The sequence below is a fragment of the Fusarium falciforme genome, chromosome 14 (assembly GCF_026873545.1).
Source record: "Fusarium falciforme chromosome 14, complete sequence".
In the NCBI taxonomy this organism is placed as follows: domain Eukaryota; kingdom Fungi; phylum Ascomycota; class Sordariomycetes; order Hypocreales; family Nectriaceae; genus Fusarium; species Fusarium falciforme.
In genome coordinates this window covers 963,151-981,919 of record NC_070557.1, presented here as the reverse complement: position 1 = coordinate 981,919, position 18,769 = coordinate 963,151, and the positions used below count along the sequence as shown (strand labels likewise).

Genomic DNA, 18,769 nt, shown 5'->3' with positions numbered 1-18,769 from the left:
ATAATGCCAAATTTAATCTGAAGACTGTGTTCTCTGCCTGAATTGTCTGACTCTTTAACTAATAAAAGTGAAAGATTTGGCAAGCGAAGAGTAAAACTTGCAGAAATTTGAGTAGTGTTTTTCTGGTATCGCCTCAGTTGGCGTTTTGTATCAGTCCATTGCCAGAGCATGACACTAGGCGCTCAGGCTCTGTAGAAAAGGCGACGCCGTAGAATCCAACTCTTGCTTGACAACACCCGTCCCGGCATCCCGGAGGGAAATTCACACCCAATGAGCTACAGCCATAGTTCGCCCATCAGATGAGATGGCAATTAGTGGCGTTGAAATTTGCCTCAAATAGACCAATAAAAGCCTCTCTTGACACCAGCTTGGGACTTGCAATGACATGGTGAACAAAAAAAAAAGGCGAGCATACTGGAGATGGCGAGGAATGTTCTCAGCCACCATTTTTGAAGGGAGGAGTATCATTTCCCGAGCAGGATGGCTGAACAACCTATGAAAGATGCCAATGGGAACCCCGAAAACTGAGCCAAGATTTCGCAACCAGCGAGCAGCTTCCTGTTCATCCATGTCAAAAAAAACTCTGCCAATGCTATCTGCTAGCTCAGTTATCTCATCGAGGGCCGGGCTTCAACCATAACAAAGAACACATTATGGTGATACAATCTACAGCGGAGTGGTCGGTAATGGAGTTTACACGGTAGCCGCGAAAATGTCCGCAGAGTTTGGCCCAAATACGGAGTGCCTCCAAAGCGGCCAGAGGCGTCAGCAGAGACGAAGGCACCCAAAGAGAACAAATAGTTGTCCAAACGTTAGTGTCACAAGGATATGTATTGAATAAGGTGGTAAATATATGAATAGCTACTTCTACCCCCAAATCAAACAGACTTACAGTAGCCTGTGTAGCAGTATCCGCAATCCTCCCGGCCAAGCCCCTTTCTCACATCCAGTCCATATTCACGTGTCTTTTCTAGAGCACAACAGTGACCACCAGCAGATTGGCTGCGACGGGGAGTTAGTGGCCATTCTTTAGCAAGCCCCCCAGTCGGACTCCAGCTTACCAGTTGTGGAACGAGTTGAATGCCCTGATCCTATTGCCCTGACATTCATCCCTGTTCAGTCGGTTGCCACTACAGCCCTTTCTCTTCTCCAGCTTCAAAAAGCCCTCCTGCTTGGCGCTGGGGTCAAGCCCCTCGGCAATGGATATGCCAGGGAAGAGGAGTAGCAAATATTTGCTGAGTTGCATGATAAGAAGTCTGCGTAACTAGCAGGGTGACGACCGAGGGACATTGGCGGGCGCGTAGGTAAATATTTATGATCCGCGCACTGGGGTTTGGTATGGAAATATGCTATGCAGCTATGCTACCGAGCATTGCCCTGGATATTTCGGGAGGCGTTAGAGACTTGGTTATGCATACGTCATGCTAAACTTGACTCGAAAGAAACCTACCGTGTTTCAAGCATCTTACAGAAAATCTTCTGTAATACGGCCGGTCTCAAAGCCCGAAGCAGCCTATCAGGTGTATCAGAAAGCGGCTGAACAGCCCTTGGTGGATCATTTCAGTTCTGCCGTCGGGCGATCGACCGGAACTGACGTCGAATGGCCGAGCTGAGCAGAGAGAACCCTTGAATCCCGACGGATTGACGGGCGCGAAGGATTCGAAGGGAAACTCCAAGCCTGAAATAAACGGCAATGACATGATGAGGTGGAATCATTTCGCGTTGATTGCTTGAGGGATTTGTCTCATTCTCCGGTGTCAGACGGAGCAACCCAAGCTGGATCGTCACAAGAATAGACCTCAAGGGTCGACATGGCGGACGACTATTGGCTGATGTGAGCGGGAAGACATACCATGGGGAGCGTCCCGCAGCATGTAGTTAAAAGTATACCACGCGCTGATCGGGCCGGCATTTGAGAATTGGGGGCCAGAAATTGGAAGCCTGGGCTCAGCCCCATGACGATCCCAACTCACTTTCTCAACATCGGCTCGTATTCATCGCGAAACTTCGGATGAAGGGCTACTGGCCTATCAATGCGTGTTTCATGGTGGGCTTCAGACTGGCAGACTGATATAGCCATGTTCTTGTATATTGATTCACACAAAGTAATACACTTGGGTGGCAAAGCTCTAATCTCGCGAGTACAAGTAGCTCAGTGCCGCATGTTTTCATTGCCCACGACACCACTAGTTAGACAAACAAACATCTTTCTCTATCCTCTTTCATCGCATTTTCCTCAGAAATATCACCTTGGAAAAGCCAACATGAAGCTCTCCGTCGGCGCTTTGATCTCCGCCCTGGTTGCTGGGGCTCTCGCCACCCCTTTCCCTCACGGCACCAACCTTGTTTCACCTCGCGAGGTCTGCAATCACCCAGGCGAGTGCGGTTGGTTTGAGTCCGGCCAATGCGAGTACCACTGTGATGGCTACGGTGGATTCCAATACATGCAGAGTTGTGGTTGGGGTAGAAAGAGGTGCTGCTGTGTTGAGGGCACTGAATAGGTTGGTGGTTTTACCTTTTGTTCACCACTACTGCTTCGGACTAACCATGGCGTTTATGTTTTCAGTCATCTTCCCGATACATGTGATAGGGCGAGCCCTTTCGGAAAGGCTTGCTTGTTATAGTTTCAAGATGTCATGATGAAAGTACTTCACCGCGTTAAGTTGTAATGCCATCATCATGTCCATGACTGTGTTCCTCTTCGCTGCGCCTAAAACTTCCTCTCTTTTGGGGGAAACTGGAACGGAAAACAAGTGGAATTATCAAGAATAATTGTAATGGCAGTATTAACGCGTTCTCTCGCTACAGTTCTCTGTTGAGGCGATGTTGTTGCATCAGGGTTGGATACTGCACTTGAAACAAGTTTCTTGTCTCTGCTTTTGAGATTGCTAGGCAGCGTAATGAGAATTTTGGTTAGTGTGTCCACTAAAGAGCGGAACCGGCCCGAGCCTAAGATGAGTGAAGCCTATGATAAGCATGTCACATCTTGGCTACAAACGTGATTGAGACGCCTCCGCGTCTTGTTCTCATATAACAGTACCAATGATAACAGGTGGCTTACCACTGCCATCACAGGGTTGGAGGAGAAGAAGTGACGAGGTCTCAGAAGCAACGTGATAGGCTCCGCGGGCATGGCAGGGAAGTCCTCGGGAGATGGAAAGTGCGTAATGCCAAAAGTATGCCAAAGAACAATATCAGTATTCTCAATAGACTTAGTACCATCGCCAATTCACTCAGAAAGGCTTCTGGAGGGTTCGCCAGAACTTTGAGCCACATGGTTTCCCTGCTGACCAGCTTGTACGACACCGGTTTCCCACTGTGCTCGTTCAGGCAGTTCTCGTTGACAATGTCCCAAGTTCGGGACGTGTCACCATTGTAGTCAGTTGCGGCCTGGCCAGTCGTGGTGAGCCATCTGGATCATCACAGTGGCGAAGTCCGTGGATACATCGGCTAGCCTAGGCTGAAACTTGTAACCTTCATCCTCCAAGCGCTGGCAAGCTGCCTCTAGAGAGTCCACACTGGGACAGATGTAAGAGAACCCATTGTGGAGTTCCATATTGCCATTGTTAACCTTGTATTCAGGATCGTTTTCGGTGCCGTAATTATGCGTTAGTTCAACCAATCCTTGGCGATCAAAGGTGCTCTTCCCGTGGGAAGCTGCTCCTGGAGCATCGAAGCCGAGGAAGTAAAGGTCGGACTTGTTATCAGGAAACTCAAGTTTCTTGACCAGTGTCATGTTCAAGAATTCGTAGAATTTCACTAAACGTGGTCAGGTTAGCAGGGAAAAGGGAGAATCGCGGAAACTTACTTACTCGAAGCCCTTGGATCTTTGACTCGGATCTTATGCTGTCAGCATGTTCGGCTTTTCACATGTCTCTCGGACTCTGGCTTACATCGAGTCTACTATTATATTATTCTATGACTTTATGCCAACCAAAATGGGGATCAAAGTATCACAATTAATATCTCAATAATTTCAATAGTAAAGGCTCTATACCCAAAGCCTAAGGTCTTAATGGGCTTAAATTAATAAGGTTTATCTACTCAATCATCAATAACTTTAATGACATGCTAAAACCAGCTCTACTCATAATAAATAGCTTACATCTTAACTAGCTAAAGAGGTTAAAATTTAACCCTTTCACATAGCAGCTCTCCCCTCTAATGTCAACCTTCTGATTACCCTTATAATTCTCGATTACTTAAAGAGGTTAAAATCGCTTCCGTTATCCTCATGAGAGGAGGAGGTTCAACCACAACCAACAATAACCAGAACCAACTAGTCAACTAATCTACGACCAGCTAATTCATTAATAATACGTTAAAGAGATCATGATGGCTTTCCACAGAGACCTTCAACTAGCGGATCAAAGCAGCGCGGCTAATGCCTATTAGTATGCCTTCCTCTATGACTAAGATGACCTTACCGAGGAGGTCTGTAAGCTTCGCAAGGGCGCGAAAAGCAGCCATAATAGGCTACGAGTAATAATAATAGACGAAGACCTTCGCAGCATTAAGATAAGTATGCCGCTTAGCGATCTAATGCTGGTTAAACTCGCGATCTTCGGTTATAATATTCTTCTCTTTCTGCCTAGCCTCTTTCTACCTGGTTATAATATAGATAGTAGGTCTAACTTCATTAAAAGAGAGCTTTCTTTATTAGTGGCTCTTGAAAAGAGGCTTAAGGCAAAAGACCCTCCCGTCGGCGAAGAAGATAGATTCCTTAGGGACTTATAATACAACCAGTACAAAGCGTGGGCCATGACCCTCGTCATAAGCGTGAATACCTTCCGCAACGCTAAATGAGAGGATCGAAGAAGTCTTATGGCCAGCCATGATCTGGCTACGTAGCTGTAGGCGCAACTGTGTTGGGAAATGTCGGTTATCGGCGTCATAGGTTTCGGAGGGATCGGTTCCTGGAGTCGGCGTCGGAGTTCAAACCTAAAAAGAGTCGGCGCCGGACTCGGCGGCAGATGGAAGTCTATAGGTTCAATTGACCAAACCCATCCGGTCAAATGCATGATGCCTACATCTTGGCTCGTGTGAATGTGCGAATGACAGTAATTTCAACAGTAATTTCAACAATAACTACTATTATATAACCTCTATATAACTCAAGTCCACTGTGATCCTCGCGTAGTCTGACTTAGGTTAGCTAAAGTCCCCACGCCATCATGTCCCTGGTCTCCCGGCCGCCTTGGAGCTCTATCGAACTGGTCTGTCTCAAGAGTCGATAATGAGTTGTTCCGCACTTCGATCTGCTGCGAAGTCTTTGAATTTAAACCCGTTCTGCTATGGAACCCGTAGTTATTGGATCCTAACTGTATCTCCTCAATCTCCTCATCTGGTTTGTGGAATATTAAATTACGCCAATGAGCTAGAGATGACTCGTTGACGCCGTAAATGACAGCATCGATGAAACCCTGAAGGACGATGCATGCCTATGTGGCGAATGTTAACCACAAGCACTTTGGGTCATGTCAAGAGCCTTAGTGTCTCACCTTATCGACTGTCTGTAGAGCAAAGGGAGCAGCAACACCACGCGTCGACTGGTAAATTCGAATAGCTGTTGGCAATGACCAAACAAGCATGTACGCCAGAGGATATAGGAGCATACGCCGTGCAAGCTGGCATCAAATTAGTAACGTCTTGAAAATGGGTCATAACCATCACGTACATTTTTCATCTTGTTGCTCGTATCTTCTGGCTCGGCAGGATTCGACAACGGCTGTGGATTCGCTGAAGGCCCAGGCCGTTCTTGATCCTGTTGAAGCCCTTCTGTATTGCGTTGCCTCGATACACCATCTGATGAGAAGTATCTCAACGACAGTGTGCGCCTGTGTGCCCGATGAAGGATGTAGTAAAGGTTGCCATACATGAACAGTATCGCGAAGATGATGGCCCACCGCGGAATGAAGTTGACTAGCAGGCGAATCTCGTCGGATGTGAACCAGCACCCTACTCAATGATCAGTAAGTGTCGATGGAAATGTCGGAGCGAGGGCGTACAGGCACCAATGTTGCCATAGCCCGCTGTTCCCAGCCCGATGCCCGCCCAGGTGACAGACAAGACCCATGGCAGAGCTGCGAGTATCACGCGGTTATCCTGTACCCAGGACGAGGGTGTCTTGAAGCCTGCTAGAATGAAGTAGGTGCAGAGGGATATCAAAAATACCCAGTAGTCGGTCTGGATGACGAACACCTGGGTCATGAACCCATTGAAGGAGCACAGGGCGGCCTGCTCTGGCGCAGCAATATCTCTCCCAGCAATGTTTGAAGTAGTGGACAAAACAAAGTTGGCAGCCATCAGAAAGTCGCTGAGCGCTAATCCGCTACCTATTGTTACAATCTCATCGTGCAGAGGCGGGCAGTCAACTCACAGGATAAGCTGGTGACGAAATGATCTCAGACTTTTGAGGCACTGAGGACCGGGTCAGCATGACGTGCGTAAGCATGACGGGCCATCGTACAAAGAAACTGAGTATCATCCACCCTGCGCCAAGCAAAGACAGTAACGACACGACGAGTATCACAACACTCTGAGTCCATGCTTGGCTCCTATCCGTCGGCATAGTCAGCGCTATACGCCGATCAACATTGGCGAACACTGGAATGGTCATGGTTGACGAGAAGCATTGGATAGCTTTCGCCACGGCGTCTAACGCAACAGGGCATTACGTAGATATTTGAATTCTAGCAAAACGCCACATCTTCACTGCCCATACCTCGTTATCAGTCGAGCCTCGACGCCTCCTGGCTACTGGACCAGTCGCGAAGCGGCTCAAGGGAACGCGTCCGAGTTGTCGATTTACGAGCGCAGGCCCAAAACGGCACCACGGGTGAAAGATTACAAGGCCGGTCGTCACATAGAAAAGTGTGTGTGTAAACAGGCCCTGTTTTCTATCACCCGCTTGACGGGGGTGGTTTTCATCCAGCTTACGCCCGCTTCTTATCTCATGGGCCTTGAGCCAGGAGAATGCTAATCTTGAAACTAGACTCAACCAGCAAAGTCGGCCGACAGGGGCATGCTGATTCCGGGACTTGGCACCCCCACCTTCAAACTCAGACTTCCGCGGGAAAAGCCTAAAAAGAAAGAAAAAACAGGCGAGATTCACGATAACGTGATTGTTTGCTGCCGCAGGACCGGGGCAGGATGGCGCGGCGTGGCTCCCACGACACGGAGATAACTTTGCCATGCGGCCGACCAAAAGATCAGAGTCCAGGCCCTGTCCTGTAACAATCGATGGCACAATGCTGTAGGGAGCAAGGCACTAAGGCTACTGGAAACCCCTGCCAAGCTAGATGAGGCGGCCGAGAAACCGGAGAAGAGAAAACGAGTTGTGGGGAAATCGGATCTAACTAACAGGCTACTCCCCGTCATCCAAGTGATAAGCCTCCAGCTCCGCTATCATCCTCCCTGCTGGGCTGATGACGGTGATAGGGAAACCGCCGTAGTCCGGATCGCTATTCGCCATCACAGCACATGCGCCACTCCTCGTCTCGTCGCCGTTGACTATTATTACACAATTCTAAACTCCCGAAATGACTTAACAGTCATGGCTTGTATAATCTCCCCATCCATAATCCCGTGAACGTAGCTAAGTCGTCAGAACGAATCCAATAAATTCAAGTGCCAGACTTACCATTCACCAATGTAGCGCCAGGTATCTCCATTTTCCCTAAGAGCATACGCAACTCCCCCACCAAGAAGAATGCAAATAGCGTCGTCAGGCTCGAGTTCAGTCGGTCCCAGGCCAAAGTAGCCAGCAGCAGTGATAAAGAATCGCCTGTTAAATTGCTCAATAAGACGCAGCTGCCGATATTCAATTTGAATGCAAGCGGCCCAAGTGTTCAGAAGATTTTCAAGCCCTTCAGACGTGTCGAGCCGAATTAACTCCTGTTTGTCTAGATCACCGAGTCTTTGCGGCCCGATGGCACTTGACGGGTTCGGATGCTCTCCCTGCTTGAGGTCTACCAGGACCGTCCTCCAAAAGGATTCATGATATTCCTCGCTAGTGGGATAATAACCAGCGCCAGGTAAGAGAGAACGCCATCTGCCTAACACGGAGCGCATGGAGTCTGCCCACTTGCTGCTGTCTTGACCCCTCCAACCTGGCGCTTTCTCGCCAACTTTCTGGACTGAATCAACAACTACTCCCTTCAACACCAGAGTCGAATCATCGTTTTCTGTTCTGATGGAGGGCGAGAAGTTGTCGCGAAGCGACGCGTCATAAGGTCGTGGTGAAAAGATGGGTTTCGTTAACGAGGTTATGTAGCCGGAGAGTGGTTCATTGTGAGCCCCAAAATCCGGGACCCAAGAGTTGAGCTTCTCATTCCTCGATTGTCTGTCTTCCGATATTAATCCAAGACAGTCAAGGTTTCCATCTTCGACCAATGCCGCTCGCATAGCCACTCTATAGACCTTTTCAACAGGCCAAGAATAATCAGGTTCGAGGTCAGGGCGACGACCTACCAAACCCAAAAGTCCAATGACCTTATCCTTTGGATCCGATGCCGCTCGATTCCAAGTGGAATCGAGAGCCAAAGCCACTCGAATGCCTCTTCTGGTCTTCAGACGCTGACTGAGATCTGCAGCTCTCCAAACTGCTCTTAGTGAAACTTCAGGGTCAATCGCAGACCCCTTCCAGCAATTGAAGTTGACAGAGAAGTAGATAAAGTATGATAGGTCATAAAGATAATGAATCGGAAATATTTCTGTGCCACACCAGCATAATACTCTTGGACAGAGGACGCTCTCTTGCAAGGTCCACATCCTTTTCCACCAGAGTCTGGATAGAAGAGCAACTGCGTGGTCTAAACCGGAGACAAGACAGTCATGGGTTAGAATGGGTTCGTAAACTTCGCTGTATGACTCGATGGAGCGAGGATAGGCAGAAGACTTGGCTCCAGGCTCGAGTGTGGACCCAACAATTGGCATACGTTCTTTTCGGTTTTGATACATGAGCGAATGAAAGTTTTTCAGGAAGTCGATGCCGATATCTGAGCTTTCTGTTGACTCGCCAAGCCAGACGTTGACAACCTCGGCCTTGGAGTAAATGTCGTTCATCTGCCGGACTTGGTTATTTCTTTCCGAGATATCGCCTTGGTTGATGCAAATGGCGTCAACCCAAATGATGCGCGGGGTGTTGGCATTACGCATGGCCTGAAAAGCTGAGAATAGATTTGGTCGGAGATGGAACCGCTTGCCATTGACGAGCATGGACTTTGTCGACTTCTCGTCGCCCCAAGTATATGACATGGCTTCATATGAGGCAGAGCTGTCTATTTCATAGTGGTCAAGCCTGCATGAAATGACCTGTGAGGCCTCTGCTGGCTCGATGGTAAGCAGCCGGAACCATCCTTGTCTAGGCAAGGACGTGTAGTGATATTGATCTTGCGGAGTATCCATCGCAGGTAGTGAATGCAAGAGACCAGATGAAGAAATGGTCGGGCGGGTTGGTGTCGGCGTTGGACGAGAGAACCGATACTAGGTAACTGGCGCCAGCGTCGTTGGCTTGGGAAAATTAAACGGAATAGTGAGGCCTCGCTCGGGTTTTTCTTAGCCCGGAAAAAGGTCGCTTGGCCGCCCACCTTGCTGCCTAATTTCTTACTAGAGTCATGCAGGTCGTCATCAACTACCAGCCTCAACGCTATTCATTATCCAATCAGACCCCAACCAGATGCTGCCTATGAGAAAGAGAACATTTTATTTCACATCCGCAGCACCATAAGTCGATGCTGGCACAGTTGACGTGATCAGGGCAGCTGCAAGCAATGCTAAGGGTTAATAAGTAAGTAGATAAATTCTATAAATAATACAATAGAACAAAGTCAACACGGCTCTTACGCAAGGGCCGATAAGTATCAACCAGAACAACGAGAGAGAAGCACAGCAGGTCAAGCTCATGCCACACGGATTCCGGGAAGCCACCTGCACCATGGCCATGCTAGGATCTGGTAGCCAATTTGACGATGCTATCAAGATGCTATGGAGGGATGACACATCGTCGGCGGAAGATGCTACATGGTCACATGTCACGGACCTACTCGAAGACCCGTGGCTTCGACGTGCTTGGATAATGCAAGAAGCCGTAGCTTCACGCAGCGTTAAGCTTGTCTGCGGCGGATGCGCTGTCGATTGGGACGACCTCTTCAGCCGGTTGCGGCATCTGAGCCATCAAAAGCAACTCAACGAGGCTGTATGCACCGCTTTTGCTTCCTTTTCCCGTCTCGTCGAGATGCGGGTTTGGGAATCCCATCCAAAGCGCTGGTCGATCCTTTCGCTACTTGAAAGGTTCCGCCTGGAGTCCTCGCTCACGCGAGACCGATTCTTCTCTCTGCTTGGAATTGCATGTGACGGCAATCTAGCAGGGTTCGCACCCGACTATGAGCGGCCCCTTGATGATGGAGAGCTTGCTCCTGAGACACTGGGAATATATTAAGCCTGAGAACGATCGCCGGGAGGAGACCTGAAACACAACGATAGGCAGACTCATTATTGGCATTGGCGACACTTCTCTTTTTGTCAGCCAGTGGTTAAAAATGTCAAGGACTTCTCGTTTGCTTCTATTCCCTTGCCGACCTTTCCCGCCTGGATATCCGCTTCGGGATACTGATAGCCATCATCAACCGAGCCTACCACTGGTTCGGCCCTACATGACCCAGGGCCTAGGTTAATTCTATCCAGTTGCGGTCCATAGTCTATCTCCATGATCCACGCCATCGGCAGAATTGTTATAAATCGGCCCTGTTGCAAGCCGCCGCCATATACTAAGAAATAGCGCGTGTGGGGTAATGCTTCAATGTATGCAATCATAGAAGCGAACGAGAATGACTATTTAACCCCCAGTTATGTAATGTACTCAGTACCACCCTGTCAGGCATTTCCACATCATGTAACCCGACCAACCGCCCATTGCAAAGACCATATGCATCTATATGTCCTCGACAGGGGTCCTACTGTGGAGACCCCCTCAAAGAGACATTAAGGCGGCATTTTCTTTCTCCCTCAACTCAGTTCTACTCCTCGGGCCGTAACATTTCAAGAAACTTTCCTACTTCATCTACTATTACACGCTACGAGAAGTAGCCTGAGGAATCATGTCCTCTCCAAAGTCACGGCAGTCCAACTCGCCGACCTCACGGTCCCCCCCGAGCCATCAGTCGCCTGCCGCGTTGGCTGAGGTAACCGAGGCCCAGGCAGCGGGTGGCCATATTGAAGTTGTAGGGTCAACCCACGATCGTTCTATGGCTTATCCTTGCTCACCACGGCGTTACTGGGTAATAGGATGAAGACTCTTCTTACTCTCTGTCGTAAGCTGAATCTCGAAAATCAAGATACACGAGGAATGATGGCTCAACTGCTGAATGACTAGAATCACTGATACTGAGTCGCTGAGGTCTTCCATTCTTAATTATAAGTGGGAGAATGGACGGCGGTATCACTCTTATCAAGACGGGTCTTATTGGTGAGCACTCTTGAGACTGTGGTTGGTTCTTCACGGTGTTACGACCGGATTACTCACATAAACACCCAGGGCTCCGAATGATGATCGCCAACAGGAAGCTGAAGACCTCATGTGAGTTAGACTCGTCTACTGCTTCTAATTCGCTAATGTATTTGTTTGGTTAGGCACGAGGTTTATAGAATCATCCTGAAAAACGAGCTCTATGAGGCTCCCATTGGCGATAATCCGCAAGTGAGTCGTTCATCCCAAAATCACATGAACCTGCCGTCTAAATACTGGCCTGGAGGGTCTTGGACTTGGGTTGTGGCACTGGAATTTGGGCCATGCGAGTGTTTGAAATGTGATTTTGAGATTGGTTGAGATTCTAATGACCGCAGTGAATTTGCCGATTTGCACCCATCTGCAGACGTTCTTGGTGTTGATCTTTCACCTATCCAACCCACCTTTGTGCCACCGAATTGCAGGTTTGAGGTCGATGATATCAATCAAGAGTGGAGTCACCCGGATAACCACTTTGATTTTGTTCATATCCGCGCCATGATGGGCTGCATCCCCGACTGGACGGAGCTATTCGAAAAGGCCTTCAAGTTTGTCAATTCCTGCAATGATTTCGGTGAAGAGTTTTAACCCTTGATAGACATACCCTGCCTGGCGGCTGGGTAGAGAGTGTTGAACTTTGGGGTGCCGCCAAGTGCGATGATGATACCTTGAAGTCTGACTCGCCCCTATACACATGGATAGACATATTCAAAAGCATAGGGAGCCTGACTGGCAAGCCCTTCTTCTGGGATGATAAGATGGCCGAATCTATCAAAAAAGCAGGCTTCATTAATCTCACGGGCCGGGTGATCAAGGTTCCTATTGGGACCTGGCCTAAAGATAAAACGCTCAAGCAGTGGGGTGCCTAGAACCGCCAGTTTCTGTTACAGGGTCTCGAAGGGTTTTCTATCCGCGGTCTTACCGAGATGCTAGGGGTAAGTTTCTATTCCGCGCAGTGCAATAGTGAGATATGGAACCTGATAAGTGGTGATTTAGTGGAAGTACGAGGATGCACAGCTGTTTCTGGCAAACATGCGCAAGGAACTAACCGACCCAGCGATCCATGCCTATCTCCATGTGTAAGCTCTCCCTGGTTATCCTTGACTTCTTCTTTATCACAGTATATTATATTGACAGGAGGTGTAACGCAGAACCGCCTTTCATGGCCAGAAACCAGAATCTGCACAGGCGGGGGCCTGATCTATCATATTACTGTCAAAACGCCAGAGGGATATCTGATAGTTAATGAAATAGTTTATCTCATTATTATGTATGTTTGATCATTCTTAATGACCCGCTTGAAGGGGCCCAGGGGGTCATCTATGGTCGCCAGGCAGGTTTTCCTTGTCCTATCCCCTGACCCTCTTGTGGAGTGATATTGCCAACAATCGGAGCGATTCTGCCGTTCATCGCCGTATTGTGTTAAGAAAGTATTAAACAGAGCGCTCACAGTAGCAAACGTTGAAAATGGGGTTAAGAGCCTGATTCTTCTGCAAAGGAAAGGGGTCAGACCCCAGATTGATCAACAAATAAGGACCCACAGTTTAGGTCGAGGTCCGGCCAATCATATCTAAGCGGAGGAGTTAATCCGCAGCGCTCAGATATGAACAGGGCCTATTAAATCTCGGTTCTGCCCCCGCCACCGCCATGTCCTGGCAGGGTTCTCTTATCTTATCACTCTCTTATCGATAGGTTCATCACCAATTCCCGGCTCCCGGGTAGGGGTTTGACTTTCAGTAACCAATTCTCATATTCCCCAATTTATTACTTAAAGCCAGGTCTGATGCTGTTTGATGGATGGCGATACTATACTATTAGTTAGCATCCAATCCGCCCAGATACTCCTTGTGGAGCAAACTGTAGGTTGTGCCTGCTCGGGTGTGTGATTATGTGGCCTGTAGGAATTACGGAAGTCTGGATAACCCGACTGTGAGGTGGGCTCAGGCTGTTGTGGGTCTTGGTGCCTCAGGCACCCACAACACAAACATCGAAGTGACGCCAAGCCGAAATGGGCCCCGGAGTTGCTCCGTGCTGAGTGGGGTAGTCGGGAGGTTGGGGGGGGGTCCGGGACTTTACCCGGGAAGTGGAGCACGGGGGAGTGGAGTTCACGTGAGAAAGACGGGCCGCGTTTCTTTTATCTTGGAATGTTATATTTGATCGACAAGTGTTCTTCATTAACGATGCGCTTATGAAACAGATATACCCCTATAAGAAAGCCAGACGAGAATGTCCATAGCGTGCATTGCTAGGTAGTGGGCGTCTTCTCATGCACTGACGGCCCTTTATGTGATGCAGGCTTTTCAGTGCCGGTGTTGATTCGGTTCGTAGCTGCCTAAGACGACGAATGGGAGACCTATATTCACCATGACGATTGATTAGGAAGAAATTGTAGTGATTGGATCAAGCCCTGCGATTGGAATAAGTGCAATACTGCGCGCTAGGTGCACACACTATACAGCATAATCGAGCGTCGAGGAATTCGCACATATAAGGAGGTTTGACATGTCGTGAGAGCTCCAACGGGATCTGCAAATCCATATCTGTTATCTTTCCTCTTCCTTGTATCCACGGGACGGCATTTCTGTGAGGCTTGGGTTGGAAATGAGGGTTACTGTGAGAAATCTCAAGATGAAGAAAGGTGGTAGGTAATAAAGCTACAGACGTCACCACTGAGTGGAAGAGGAAGAAGAAGGAGAAGAGTTTTTTCTAGCCCTGATATAGTTTGTCGAATGTCGTTTCCGGTTGGCAATGCTATGAGCAAGGTCATTTACCATTCTGTCACTCTCTGCTCGCCGGCTTGTCCCCGTATCCAGTCCTGCCAAGTCCTCAACGATAGCCTGGCTCTCCTCTTGCCCTCTATGACCAAGGTCATGTTGAAAATGCGATGCAAAGGCTTTACCGGTGAGTCGGCATCCCTCTCCATCATCTCTAGCGCCAGAGTCCCCTCTTCCACCCTTCTCAACTGGTCCTCGTATGCGGCCGACTTCTCCCTTTCCATAATGGCTTCTCCAATCCTCGCAGACAGGACAGTGTCCCACATACCAACCATTTTTGGCCGCTTGAGGAGCTTAATCGCACGTCGCCGGATCTCCTGTGTGAGCCCAGAGTGGGCGAGTATGAATAGAGGGGTAGACGTTGGAGGACTCGGTACCAGAGGCTTGTCGTGACTCTCTCCACCGAGGTTGAGGATCTCCTCTGCCAGTTCGGCAAGTCTCATACCAGCCGCAGGTAACCCCTCATGTCTCTTTACCAGGTCAGGTTCGTCTGGGTCTTTCAAGAGGATGAAGCGGTTGGTTCCCTGGTATAGCTTCAAAGTAAGCAGGGTTTTGTTGACCCAGGAGTCTGCGAGATAGTCCGATGCCTCGGTTTCTCTGGCATCCACTTCATTCTGGAATGACTGGATGGCACGGGAGATCTCAGCAAAGCAACGAATCTCAGGCTCCTGTTTTAAGGCAATTGACTCCATCAAACCAACATCGCCAGTACCAAGGAAAATGTCCTTGATCTGGTTAGCGTGCCTCTGCATGAAGAATACGAGCCCATTCAACAACGACTCGGATGCTCGGCTAGCCTGCGTCAGGTTCTCAACTGTAAGGTATGGCGTCTTGGATGGTGCCGTGTACGTCCGCCACTCAGTGAAGCTATCATGTCTTGATATCAGCATCGGCATGTCTGAGATGCCTCCCCGACTGAGTGCCTGATCCGAGATCTGGAAGCCCGTGAGAATGGAGCTAATGGATGACAGTGATATCGGGCTGATGCTTGCTGCTGACTCGGATGACGAACTCGATCGACTCTTCCGATTCCATCGGGCGTCTTCTTCCTTCTGAATCTCTTGGAGCAGCTTGTAGCCAGCTCTGAGATGGATGCGAGCGTGGTCTTGAAGTCCCTCAAAATGGCAGACGCACGTAAAGATTGCGCTGACGACGAGGGCTCTCCATCTGTCAGTATAGGTTGGGGCCGTTAGACATTTGACAGAGGCATTAAACTGCTGCACAGCAAAGGTGCTCTTGGCGTGTTGATCCGGGGATGCAGACAGGTAGTTCTCATGGACGCACCCGAAGCTGACGGCGGCGTGCCAGATGGCTGGGTCGGATTGACATATCCTCGGGAGCTCCAGCCGCCAAAACTCAGAGTCAAAGGTGGTGGCAATAGCTGGAGCGGTGACTTCCATGAAGAAACGATAGCTTCTTATCTCTTCAAGATTTTTTGGCGGCAGGACAAGTCTAGAGTCGGCAGCTAGGTGCGAGTCTGCCGTGTCTCTCTTGGTCGACCCAGAAGCGGGTGCGTAGCCATCGCATTTGCGCCCAGTCGAGAGACAGCGGTGACACTCGGGTTTCCCTTCATCGCAACGTACTCTTCGGATCCTTGATGTGGCGGTCAGAAGCTTCTCTAACGAGCCTTCGGTGGAAGAACGTACTTGCAGGTGACACACCCAGTCCGGACCTTTTTGTGAGGAGCTCGTCTCTTGGGTTCTGTGCCAGGATGGTCATTCTTTTCGGCCATGGCAACTGTTGTAGCAAAATTGTGCCCGTCCTTGGCTTCCCTTCCCCGAGATTTGTCTTGGAGGTGGTGCTTACTGTGGTTAGGGCCGTGAGGCGGCGTGCGTCATTCATTGTACGACCCGACCAATCATAAGCTCCAGCCGACGCTAGGAGAAGCTGATTGGTTCCCTATCTCTAGACATCCTAGTGACACTAACCCAAGATGAGGTTTCGGAGCTCATTCATTTCAGCCTTGGATCCTACTAGAAGCGGCTGTGCTAACTACAGCTTTGCGACCCTACCAATCACAGCATTCCCTGTATCTTCAACGGCTCTGGTTGGCTATGCTCACCTGAGTCTTGCGGACCAGGCTCTGCCAGAATGGGATTTGATCCTTTATAAAAGTCGACGATGATTCTCTCCAGTTCCGGACTCACCATCTACTTTTTCCCACTCTTTCCCACCACAACATGCTTCTGAGTACTGTCACATTGGCTCTACTGGCTCTAGCAGGCGGCACACTCGGCCAGACCAACTCAACATGCCCGCTCCTTGGCCCTGTCTTTCCTCCCGTTCAAAAAGGCCTGGCAAAGTCTGCAGCCGTGAAGAGTGCAGTTGCAAGACTGACAGACGAGTTGAACGAGGTTGTTAAAAAAGGAACTGATACCACCTTGTACCTCCAGGCCTTTCCGGGACAGACAAGATCTTCGGCTATGGGTACGCCCCGCCAAGCACATCTGGCTCGTTGACATCGGGGACTCTGGATGAAAACACCGTGTTCCGTATCGGGAGCGTCTCGAAAATTATCACTGTTTACGCGCTGTTGGCTGAAGTTGGCATGGAACGGCTCAACGACCCTGTCACCAGATGGGTTCCTGAACTGGCCAGGGCCATGAATCATCGAGACGACCCGGTTAAGAGCCCACGATGGAATGAGATGACTATCGGCCAACTCGCTAGCCATATGTCAGGAATAGAACGAAATCGTAAGTCCCCAGTAGCTGAATTTTCATAACAACTAACTAACACTCTCACAAGTTGGACTTTTCGACTTTGGCCTCTTGGTGAAGGCCTCGGGCGCGAATCCTGAGGAATTCGGGTTGCCAGCTCTCAAGGTCCAAGATCTACCAAGTTGCGATCTCTCATTTGGCCACAAGGCTTGCACTCGAAAAGGTTAATAGAGAATCTCAACATTCTTTCTGGAATATGTCTAACTTATGATGCTTTAGAATTCTTCCAAGGCATCACCAACAGAAATGCTTTGGCGTTGACATCGACCTCCAACACTCCCATCTATTCCAACGCGGCATTCCAGATCCTGTGATATGCCCTAGAGACCATGACGAACAAAACCTTTGAAGAATCTCTCCATTCATCGCTGCTTGAGCCGCTGGGGCTGGACCGCACATCCTTGGAGGCGCCAAAGAACAAGAGCAATGCCGTCATTCCCGGCAATGAGACCACCTCGTGGTGGGATATGACTTTGGCCGGCGCAAGCCCGTAAGTGTTGCTCTTTCTCGATCAGATTCTTGTACGGCATAGGCTCTAACCGCACCCCGTAGTTACGGTGGCATGTTCTCGACGGCAGCCGACCTGACAACCCTTGGACAATCCATCCTTCGCTCGTCCATCCTCCCTGCCAACGAAACCCGGGCTTGGCTCAAACCTCTCTCACATACCTCGGAGCTGCAAATGTCCATCGGAATGCCGTGGGAGATCCGACGAGTACTGCTGCCCACATCTCCCAAGTCCAACAAGACTCGCGTCGTCGACCTCTACACGAAAAACGGCATGCTAGGACTCTACAGTGCCTTTTTTGTTCTTTCGCCCGATCACGACTTTGGCTTTGTCATTCTGCTTGCCAGTGAATCTTCGGGCCTTGACATGTGGCCTGTTCTACCTAGTCTTATGACCGACACGTTGCTCCCTGCCGTCGAGGAGGCCGCAAGGGAAGAGGCCAAAAAAAGATTTGCAGGCTCGTACAAGAGCGCAAGCGGAAAATTGGAGGTTGGAGTTGACAAGGAACTCCCAGGTCTGTCAGTCCGGAGCTGGACCAGAGGCAAAGTCGACGTTCTGAAGACGTTCGAGACGGCTCTCGGCATGAGGTCCGGCGGGCTTCGGCTCTACCCCTCGGGGTTAGAAGGAAACGGTAAGATTAGATTCAGAGGTGTTTATGAAAACGAGAGGGAGGTGCCTATACCGAGCAGCGTCGATCCTTGGGTTGATCTTTGCATGTCATGGGGCGGCGTGGACGCTCTCAAGTACGGCGGCATTGGCATTGACGACTTTGAGTTTGAGTCGGATGAAGGCGGAAAAGCAACTGGAATCAGGCCTAGGGTATGGAAAGAGGTTCTTCCTAGAGTCGTCAAGTGAGTAGCGGTGGTTGTTAGCATGTGTACATGTTCTCATCGCAAATGAGAAGAAAGCCATGGTTGGTATTTCATATCTCCCTGAAATGCACCACTAATATGCACTCAGTGCGTCCTCTTAAATAAGAGAAACGTCTTGTCCTCCGCCGGCTTGCCCTGGAAGTTGAGATGCCTCACGATCTTCTGACCAACGCAGGCGTGTGGCTCAGCTGAAAACGTAAGCCTCGTGGCCGCCATCTCCAAAATTGGCTCCTTCCACTTTTCGGGCTGGAAGGCCAGCGGTTCGGGATACGCATCGGGCGATTTGTTCATCGACCATGCACTCATGCCAATGCCGCTCCCTCCTGGAACATGGAAACCGGCTATTTGTGCACCCTGGGCTGGCACGACTCGCTCAAGCAACGACAGTA

General features: G+C 49.7%; 5 protein-coding genes and 2 pseudogenes across 7 annotated transcripts, besides 2 other annotated features; 2 read left to right on the top strand and 5 right to left on the bottom strand.

The window, feature by feature from the left end:
• Positions 1 to 878: 878 nt before the first annotated feature.
• NCS54_01511400 (Hypothetical protein) lies at positions 879 to 1,246 on the bottom strand (the record flags this gene model as incomplete). Its single annotated transcript, XM_053160222.1, has 2 exons — positions 879 to 1,002; positions 1,062 to 1,246. 2 exons carry the CDS (start codon positions 1,244 to 1,246, stop codon positions 879 to 881), a joined length of 309 nt encoding a protein of 102 aa, XP_053016197.1.
• A 2,133-nt stretch (positions 1,247 to 3,379) lies between these two features.
• NCS54_01511300 (Hypothetical protein) lies at positions 3,380 to 3,736 on the bottom strand (the record flags this gene model as incomplete). Its single annotated transcript, XM_053160221.1, has 1 exon — positions 3,380 to 3,736. The coding sequence occupies one exon, from the start codon at positions 3,734 to 3,736 to the stop codon at positions 3,380 to 3,382; it is 357 nt and encodes a 118-aa protein (XP_053016196.1).
• Positions 3,737 to 5,168: 1,432 nt separating this feature from the next.
• NCS54_01511200 lies at positions 5,169 to 6,619 on the bottom strand (annotated as a pseudogene). Its single transcript has 6 exons — positions 6,470 to 6,619; positions 6,380 to 6,420; positions 6,009 to 6,331; positions 5,678 to 5,958; positions 5,502 to 5,627; positions 5,169 to 5,441 (listed from the first exon to the last, which is right to left on the bottom strand).
• Positions 5,169 to 6,619: a sequence feature.
• An 899-nt stretch (positions 6,620 to 7,518) lies between these two features.
• Positions 7,519 to 9,363, bottom strand: NCS54_01511100 (annotated as a pseudogene). The gene is made up of 2 exons: positions 7,643 to 9,363; positions 7,519 to 7,597 (listed from the first exon to the last, which is right to left on the bottom strand).
• Positions 7,519 to 9,363: a sequence feature.
• Positions 9,364 to 9,937: 574 nt separating this feature from the next.
• NCS54_01511000 (Hypothetical protein) lies at positions 9,938 to 12,375 on the top strand (the record flags this gene model as incomplete). The annotated part of the gene is made up of 4 exons (XM_053160220.1): positions 9,938 to 10,158; positions 11,537 to 11,578; positions 11,845 to 12,054; positions 12,105 to 12,375. 4 exons carry the CDS (start codon positions 9,938 to 9,940, stop codon positions 12,373 to 12,375), a joined length of 744 nt encoding a protein of 247 aa, XP_053016195.1.
• Positions 12,376 to 14,273: 1,898 nt separating this feature from the next.
• On the bottom strand, positions 14,274 to 16,012 carry NCS54_01510900 (Zn(2)-C6 fungal-type domain-containing protein; the record flags this gene model as incomplete). The annotated part of the gene is made up of 2 exons (XM_053160219.1): positions 14,274 to 15,873; positions 15,927 to 16,012. 2 exons carry the CDS (start codon positions 16,010 to 16,012, stop codon positions 14,274 to 14,276), a joined length of 1,686 nt encoding a protein of 561 aa, XP_053016194.1.
• A 942-nt stretch (positions 16,013 to 16,954) lies between these two features.
• Positions 16,955 to 18,363, top strand: NCS54_01510800 (Beta-lactamase domain-containing protein; the record flags this gene model as incomplete). The annotated part of the gene is made up of 4 exons (XM_053160218.1): positions 16,955 to 16,976; positions 17,029 to 17,163; positions 17,325 to 17,490; positions 17,553 to 18,363. 4 exons carry the CDS (start codon positions 16,955 to 16,957, stop codon positions 18,361 to 18,363), a joined length of 1,134 nt encoding a protein of 377 aa, XP_053016193.1.
• Between the last annotated feature and the right edge of the window lie 406 nt (positions 18,364 to 18,769).